The 8,876-nt window shown below is 58.0% G+C and overlaps 1 protein-coding gene across 1 annotated transcript; it reads left to right on the forward strand.

Annotated features, from left to right (window-relative positions):
- Positions 1–255: 255 nt before the first annotated feature.
- CD320 (CD320 molecule) lies at positions 256–5,065 on the forward strand. Its single transcript, XM_054583356.1, has 5 exons — positions 256–423; positions 3,067–3,198; positions 3,428–3,646; positions 3,949–4,101; positions 4,259–5,065. The coding sequence occupies exons 1-5, from the start codon at positions 309–311 to the stop codon at positions 4,372–4,374; spliced, it is 735 nt and encodes a 244-aa protein (XP_054439331.1). The 5' UTR covers positions 256–308; the 3' UTR covers positions 4,375–5,065.
- Positions 5,066–8,876: the final 3,811 nt, after the last annotated feature.

Genomic DNA, 8,876 nt, shown 5'->3' on the forward strand with positions numbered 1-8,876 from the left:
GCGTGCCTGAGGGGAGTGGCTACCGTATTAAATAATTAGGCAGTGTATTTGCTGCAGGATGCACACAGAACGTTAAATGTAAACAGACACCGGCAAGTTCGTTTCCATCTCCCCTCCCCCTTATCTTTCGTTGACCGTGCCCCTGGGAAAAGTGAGGAAGAGCCTCAAATCGTGGTTCCCTCGTACTCGGACATTTACGGCAGGCTTAGCCGCAGCCCACCGGGCCCCGCCCCCGGCCCGTGCGCGCGCGCGCGCGCTGGGATTACCGAGCGGCCAGACGGCGTTCGGCCCGCTCCCGGGGAGGCTGGATGGCGCCGCGAGAAGCGCGGCAGACCGCTGTTCTGGGCCTGTTGCTGCGGCTGCTGCTCAGCTTGTGGCTGGACCTGGAGGCCGCCCCGACCCGGTCCCCGGCCCAGATCCTAGGTGAGTGAGCTCCACGCTGCCCGGGCGTCGGCACCGCCTCCCCATTCACCGCGCTGCTAATCCGTCCCGGACACTCCTGCCTGTGGCTGTTGACACAGTTCGGTGGCTCTGCCAGCCTTCACCAATGGAGGTGAAGGCTTTTAATTACCCTGCTTGGCCCTGTTGGCATTCCGCACCAGCTCTGCTTTGTTGCTTTGCTGTGAACCATTGTCTCCTCCACGCCGCCCTTCAGCCCCGCGTGGGCTGGAAGGATCGCTGCAGGCGACCTCTAACACGGCAGGACCGGTCACCTGGTACCTGGTACCTCCCGCAGCAGCTGTGCCTTCCAAACCCTCGCGCCTGAGATGAGGTCATGTGGCTGTTTCTTGTGCCACCATCCCCCTACCCACTCCTTCCTGGCCCTTAGAAAGGTCTCCCTGTGGCCCCTGGCCTATGTGATGTCGGTGGCTGTCTCGGAGGTTCCCAGAGGCAGCTAGGAGGGTTAGAGTGGGCCCCGCGTGTGCTCAAGTGCCCCTGACTTTCAGCTGTGAGCTCAGGTTCACACGCTTAACTCACTCCTCCATGGGCTCCCCCTTATCTGGTCCTCCACCTCACCCCAAAGTCCCTTCCTTTCCTTTCTTCTTTTTTTCTTCTCTTTATCTCTTTTTTTCTTTCTTTTTCTTTCTCTTTCTTTCTTCTTAATTATAAGAGAAAGCTTATTTAGAAAATTAAAGAGGTAGTGCAAGGGAGCCAGCTGGGCTGTGTAGGCTCAGCAAACACATTACAGAAACACAGGAGGGGCCCTGGGAACTTGAGAGAAAGAAAGGCAAAGGTAAGGGGCCTGTGGGAAGAAGAGGTGGAAGGGAAAGGAGCAGGTGTACTCCTGCCAGGGAGAGTGGCAGGGCTCACGTTAACTAAGTACCAAACTCTTTACACAAAAGCAGTCTCCTCAGGACGCTGAGGTAGGGACTCCTAACTGCCCTGTTTACAGGTAAGAAAACGGGCTGGAAGGGGAAATCAGGAGGCGCTTCAGCAGTCTGGCGCCCCCCAGACTTCGGCTGGGTCAGCTCCGCTCGGTTGCCCGCTTTACACTGGGACACGCACTGCAGCAGGCCATAGAGAGAGGTCACCGCTCATCCAGGCCAAGACTGGCTAGGCCTGGGAAGTAAGCCAAGCCTCAAGGCCACCGGGCCCTCACGGGCAGGGAAGGAAGCCGTCTCCAGGTTGTCTCCAGCTCCTCTGGGCCCCACTGAGCTCGGGGACTGTGTGGCCTGCAGCTGCAGTTGGGCCTGGGGGTCTGCAGAGGGGCCAGCTACGGAGAGCGGGGTGTTTGGAGGCTCAGGCCCCCGTGAGTTAAAGTGGAGGGGCAAGCGGGCCGGCACCACATGGAGTAGACTAGGCAGGGGCCACGCCAGGTGTTTGCCACCTGTCTCGCTGCACCCAAGAGGAAGCCTAAAAATCACTCCCTTGCTCTGTCCCTCAAACGCCTGCCTGCTGGCTCAGGTTCCAGCTCCTGTGCTGCTCCAGATGAACGTGCAGCCGGAGCCTCACCGTGGGGCGTCCAGGAAGGCTCAGACCTCATCCAAGTGTGACCTGTGTCCATTTGTTGTCAGGCACCACCCTGGGCTTTCAGTCACAAGGTCATGGTCCTCACACACTGAGTATCCAGTCTATTCCGGTCAGTTTAAGGACCATTGTTATACATAAGTGGGACCATTGTTATATATAAGTGGAAAGCAGAGCCTCAGGGGTCTCTGAGAAGGGCGTGAGGCCCCTCCCAGGAAAGAGATTGAGATCTGAAGGCTGAGCAGGAAATGACCAGGTACTGAGAGGGGAAGAGTGCCCTGGGCCGGGGGAGGGCACAGACACAGGCCCTGGCGTGGAGCGATCGCTAGGAGGCCAGGACGGAGGAGGCTTGGCAGAGAGGCTGTGGGAGGAGACGGGGTTCCAGGAAGGGTTCAGGGCTGGGCTAGGCCGCGCGGGTCTCATGGAGGAGGTAGGATTTGGTTGTTAGAGGGGACCAGGGGATGGCTTCGAGCAGAGGGCAGGTGAGGGTGGGTGATCAATGATGCGACTCCGAGAGGTCCCGGTGTTCGCGTGGAGATGGGGGGTGGGCCTGGTGAGGAGATGGCACATTCAGGGTAAGTGGTCAGGTCTGGGAGGAATTTAGGAGCTCAGTCGACAAAGCTTAGTGACAAAGCAGGTCCTTTACCCAGGGCCTCGGTTTCCCCTTTGTTAAGTAGGTGGCATGTAATGGGGCCTGCTGACCCGGCCCACCTCGGTCCAGAGAAGGCCCCTCCCCAAGTCTGTTTAACCGTGAAGCCAGGAGAGACTCCTGGAGAAGCTGTCTGGCCACCTGGAGCTGGTAGTGACTCCAGGGTCGGGGAGGCGTGGGTCCGCCCTGACGCTCCCAGCGGTCCGCTGCCTCTGGCCTTACTGCCCTGCCGTGTTTTGCGTAGACTGGGGGAGGCCACAGAACCTGCCCAGAAGGCTGCAGGGTGAGGCTGTGAACTCTGACTCCAAGCCCCACACAAAGCAGGTTCTCAGCAAAGGGTGGCCACCAGTGTAGTTCCAGCGCACTGGGACCTGGCCTGTGACCGCCGGACCTCTGGAGAGGGACCAGGCTCTGGCCTCCCAGGAATCACTTGTGTGTGTCTCTCACAGGTCCCAGCCCCGGCTCGTGCCCTCCCACCCAATTCCAGTGCCGCGTCAGCGGCTTCTGCGTGCCTCAGACCTGGCTTTGCGACGGTGACCCGGACTGCCCCGACGGCGACAGCAGCGATGAGGAGGAGTGCAGTGAGTGGCCACTCCCTGGGGCGGGACTTTCAGGGGTGGGACCATGGGAGGCGGGGACTGAGTGGGTGGGGCTTTTAAGGCGGGAAGTCTGGGTCCCGGGATTCACCAGAGGTGGGTTAACAGGGAGGTGGAGTTAGTGTGGTCTTGAACAGGGAGGCTTGCCAGGGAGCGAGGTGTGGGGAGCAGCTGTTGTGGGGGCTTTTGGGACCCGACTGACCCTGTACTCCAGACAGGGAGCCGTGCACCCAAGACGGGCAGTGCCCGCCGCCCGTGGACAGCCCCTGCTCTTGTGACAGCGTCGATGGCTGCAAGAACCTTCCCAACTGCAGCCGCCAGCCCTGCCCGGCGGGGGAGCGCCACTGCCCGCAGGAGAGCACCTGCATCCCACACACGTGGTTCTGTGACGGCCACTCAGACTGTCTTCACTCCAGCGACGAGCTTGGCTGTGGTGTGTGCCATGGGGCCTCATCATGGCAGTCGTGGTGGGGAGGGCTGGTCTTTAGATAAGGACGTCGGACACCTTCTGGTACGTGATGTGGCTGGGAACCGTGGACGTGTGTCTGCTCTTGTCTGCATCCCCGTGGGGGCAGTGAGAGTCACTCCCGGCATCTGTGCTCACCAACCTCACCCCGTGTGGGGTGGAAGATGAGCCTCAAGGCCCCCCCTCAGGCACCTGGAAGCCCTGTTCATCCCCCGCCCCGTGCCCTGGGTGCCCCCTCCGCAGCTAATGAATGCCTGGACTTCCTGCAGGAACTGAGACCTTCCAGGAAGGCACGTCTGTGGGGACCCCTGTGACTCCAGAGAGCATCCCCCATCTCAGGAATACCACAGCCACCTTTGGCACAGACCAGGACTCAGTCCAGTCCGGAAGTCGAAGTGCCTACGGAGCTCTCGCAGCTGCCGGTATGAGGAACGTGCCCCCGCACTCCCACTCCCGCTCCCCGGGCCTCCGGGCCTGGGGCAGCTGCTCCGAGGAGCGGGGCTTGGGGAGGGGACAGGCTGCAGCCCCGTGGGGCTCCTTCCACTCCGTCACCCGCTCCCGCCCGCCTGTTCCCCGCAGGGGTGCTCAGTGCAGGCCTGGTCGCCGCCGCCCTGTTTGTGCTGTCCCGGCTCTGTGCGAAGGGGCTCCTCGGCCCGCTGAAGCTGCTGTCAGAGAGGAAGGCCTCGCCGTTCTGAGGAGGAGCTCTTGCCATCATGTTGCTGAGGCCCTGAGCATGGCAGCTCAGGGAACACGCATGAGGCTGGTGGCGCACCGGCCCTCAGACGTGCATTCTTCTGGCCACACAGCACTGCAGGCGTGAGCTCCTGCAGAGGTGACCCAGGAGAGTGGAGGCGCCTAGCCCTCCCCCTGAACGTGGGGAGCCTGGATGGAGAACAGGCCCCAGCCGGAACCAAGGGGTTGTTCCCAGGCCGCTCTGGGGTGGGGGTGGCCCTTGCTTGGACACTGCCACTGCCCCACCCTATGTGAGGGTGGTGATTAAAGTGATTTCACAGAACTCTGCCTGCCTCTGGGCCTCTGTCTCTGCCGGAGCAGCCTGGGCTCTGGGCGGCAGCCCCCCTCTGCGCGCAGCACCCAGCCCGAGGCGCCCCATTGGCCATCCTGCTTCCTGGGACCAGAGCAGGGGCGCGGGGCAGTCGCGTTACCCACGGGCTTCTTCAAGGAGAGCAGAACTTGGGCGCTGCCTCCTGGAGTCCGGGGGGCTCCCTGTCCAGCGTGGCCGTCAGGCGTATGATGAGGCCGACAGATCAGGGAGGACTGCCATCGAAAAGGCAGCCCTGGCTGGTGTGGCTCACTGGATTGAGCTCAGGCCTGTGACCCAAAGGGTCGCCGGTTCGACTCCCAGTCTGGGCACATGCCTGGGTTGTGGGCCAGGTCCCCAGTAGTGAGCATGTAAGAAGCAACCATACACTGACGTTTCTCTCTTTCTCCTCTCCTTCCCCTCTGTCTAAAAATAAATAAAATATTTAAAAAATTAAAAAGCACATTGCACCTCACAAGGAGCGGATGCGAGCCGCTGTGGGCAGGCCACACAAGGAAGCTCGTGGGCAGTCAGGAGGCAGAGGCGGGGGACAACATGGGCTGAGTGTTGACTGTGGCTTCCACCAGAAGGAGGGGACAGGGCAGGGTGAGCAGGCCTGGGTCGCTAGTGTGAGTGGCTTCAGTGGGCTCGGTGTGGGCATTGTTTTGTGTCAGCCTGTTGACAGGGACGCCCTCAGGAGGCCAGAGACACTCGCCTGGGTCCTTACTGCTCCTGCTGCCCCACAACGTTCCCCAACCAGAGCCAGGGTTAGGGCTGCGCCGGCCCTGGTGGTTCTCAGTGTGATCCCAGGATGCGCCTCAGCAGCAACCATCGGGGACTTGGAGGAACAAGACTTTCTTATGACTCAGGGGCCCGGAGCTGACATGCAGGCTCTGGGCCACACGGGGGGTTAGATTTGTGGGGCGCACAGGCCTGGGACTCTCTCTTTATTAGGGGCTGAGGGTGAGTCACCTAGGGTTGCCTGCGATATCTGTTGGTGAACTTGAAACATAAGAGCAGGAATCAGGGTGCAGGAAGGGAGAAGCAAGGCCACGCAAGTTGTGGGTCTCCCAGTGCTTTCTGAAAGAGGGTCTTTCAGGTGTGGGAGCAGCCCAATTCCTTATCTGGTCGTCCTGCCAGTAGCTATGCCATTGGACAGCAAAGTGTTTATTCAAGAGAGATGTCTTTTGAAATGGATGCCTCAGCAAGCAAAAAGCTTATTGTCAGGCGCTTACACTGACTGTCCCTCGTTGTCAGGGCAGGAGGATAGTGGCTCTGGATTGGTTGGTTTGCACAGGAAAGGTGGTTTGTTTGGTATCTTTAAGAACAATCTAACCCCTATGCCCTGTCCCTCCCTGGTTAGGGGGATGTCCACTGCCGGAGCACCAAGAATACAGAAAACACAATTAATACACTTGTAAATACCCTGCCCGCTGGGCAGGAAGGCGAGGCTCTGCTCCAGCCCTCCCTGTCCCGTCCTCCCTGAAGGGGGTGGCCAGGGCCCAGGGAGCCGCCCCGCGGGGCAGTGACCTCCCTGACCTCCTCGGAGGTGGACTGGATATCCGTCAGCTGGCCCCACGCAGCCCCGTGCAGGGGGACACCCAGGGTCCCACGCAGGGTCTTGGGGCTCCTAGGTCTGGCTGGCAGGGGGCCGGCCCCTGACACACGATGCTGGGAGGGGATCCAGCAGGTGGGCGCACCGGGAGGGCTTCCTAGAGGTGGGAAAGTTTGATTTCGGGACTCCGCTCCCCATTGGGGAAGGTGGCTAAGGCGGGCTTCGGGGTCTGGGCCTGGGGCCGCGTGCTGGGGGCTGAGCGATCTGTGGGGCAGAGGGGATGAGGCTTGGACGGCGGGCTGCAGCCAGGGTGGGGGCTTGCTGACAGTGGAACAGGGGCTGCCCACCTTCTGGGTACAAGGCCTCCCCTCTGCACCCTCTGGGTGCACCCTGAGCTGGCCGAGATGTCCTGCCAAAGAGACAGAACCGTGGTGGGCTTCTAACAGCTGACAGGAAGGAGTTATCTCAGCAGGGATGTCTTGTTTTTAGGTGTTTTGGGTTTTCTCCTTTGCTCAGGCATGCTCAGCTGCAGGGGGCCGGGGGCCAGGAGGCCCCACAGGTGTCACACGCCCCTCATCAGAGGCCTAGAGTTTGGGTCTTTCTGGGGTGTCACTTGGGCCCTCATCTATCAGGGGCGCCCATCACTGCCCGCCCGAAAGCTCCCAGCAGTCATCAATATACTGTCATAGTTCACCGGGCTGGCTGGTGGCTCCCTGCTTTTTTAAAAATGTTATTATCATATTTTATTTTTTCAATCAAATATTTTTTCTCAGTTACAGTTGGTATTCAGTGTCATATTAGTTTCAGGTGTGCAGAATAGCGGTCAGACGTGCATGCAACTGACGAAGTGCTCCCCCTACGCGTCTGGTACCCATCTGACCCCACACACAGTCACTACAATGCTATTCCCTGCTTTGTATTCCCTGTGCTGTGCTTACATCCCTGAGACCTTTTGTAACTGCAATTTTTACTTCTTAATCTCTTGCCCCTTTTTCACCCCGTCCCATCTGGCAGCCTTCAGTTTGTTCTATGAGTTTGCTTTTGTTTGTTTATTTTGTTTTGGTTTCTTTCTTTTTTTTTTTTTTGAGATTCCACATATAAGTGAAATCCGATGGTATTTGACTTTTTCTGCCTCACTTATTTCACTGAGCATTTGCCATGTTCTCACAAATGGCAAAGCTTCATTCCTTTTTACGGTCAGGTAATCCTCCATCCTGTGAACGCACCACCATTTTTTCATCCGCTCATCCATCGATGGGCACCTAGGCTGCTTCCGTATCTTGGCGATTGTATACAATGCTGCAGCGACCGTAGTGCATATATCTTTTTAAATCAGTGTTTTTGTTTTCTTCAGATAAATATCCAGAAGTGGAATCACTGGATCATATGGTAATTCTATTTTTTACATTTTGAGGACCCTCCACACTGCTTTCCACAGGGGCCGCACCATCTGCATTCCCACCCACAGTGCCCAGGGGTTCCCTTTTCTCCACAGCCTCACAACACCTGCTGTTTGTTGATTTATGGATAACAGCCATTCTGACAGGTGTGAGGTGATATCTCTTTGCCGGTCTAACTTGCATCTCTCTGATGATTAGTGATCTTAAGCATCTTTTCGTATGTCTATTGGCCATCTGTCTTCCCTGGAGAAATACTGTTCGGGTCCTCTGCCCATTTTTAAATCAGACTGCTTGATTTTTTGGTGTTAAGTTGTACGAGTTTTTTATACATTTTTGGACAGTAACCCTCTTCTGGATGTCTCATTGGTGAACACTTTTCCCATTCAGTGCATTGCCTTTCATTTTGTTGATGGTTTCCTTGCTATGCAAAGTGTGTTAGTTTGGTGTCGTCCCATTTGTTTCTTTTTTTCTTGTGTTTTCTTTGCCCGAGGAGACATATCCAGAAAAAGATATTACTAAGGGTGGGGCCAGAGAGTGCACTATCTTTTAGGAGTTTTATGATTTCAGGTCTTACATTTAAGTCTTTAATTTATTTTGAGTTTATTCTTGTATATGGTGTAAGAGAGTGGTCTAGTTTACATTTTTTTGCATGTTAACCTGTCGCTTTTCCAACACCATTTATTGGTATCCTCAGTCAGTTGGCCACAGAGGCGTGGGTTTATTGCTGGGCTCGCTACTCCGTTCCATTGGTCTGTGTCGGCCCTTATGCCAGCATGGCTACCGGCTCTTTTGTTCTGCCTGATTGTGGCTGCTGCCCTCTGGGGGCCAGGCTAGCTGGACATCACCATCCAGACTGTCTCTGTCACGTCTGGTGCCTTCAGGGGACAGCTGGGGTGATGGGCCTTCCCCCTCTCCATGTGGCCTCTCCGGAGGGCCTTCCTATGTGGCCGCCTGAACAGGACGGCCACCTCCCTCCGCTGCGACTCAGGGCTCCCGTGAGGGCAGAGCTGCAGCCGCCAGCCCTTCTGAAGGCCCGGCTCTCCAGGAGCCGGGCCGGCATCTTTCTGCTGTGTTCTGGGGGTTCGGTGCAGTCCCAGGTTAGCCTGGACACGTGTGCAGGGGAGGAGGGGAGAGAACACGGCAGGGGCCCAGTGCGTGGGGCCATCCTTGCAGACCAGCCGCCACAAACGGGCTGACCCGGGG

This window comes from Pteronotus mesoamericanus, unplaced genomic scaffold (assembly GCF_021234165.1).
Source record: "Pteronotus mesoamericanus isolate MK-2021 breed Mesoamerican mustached bat unplaced genomic scaffold, CSHL_Meso_final contig_730, whole genome shotgun sequence".
NCBI lineage: Eukaryota > Metazoa > Chordata > Mammalia > Chiroptera > Mormoopidae > Pteronotus > Pteronotus mesoamericanus.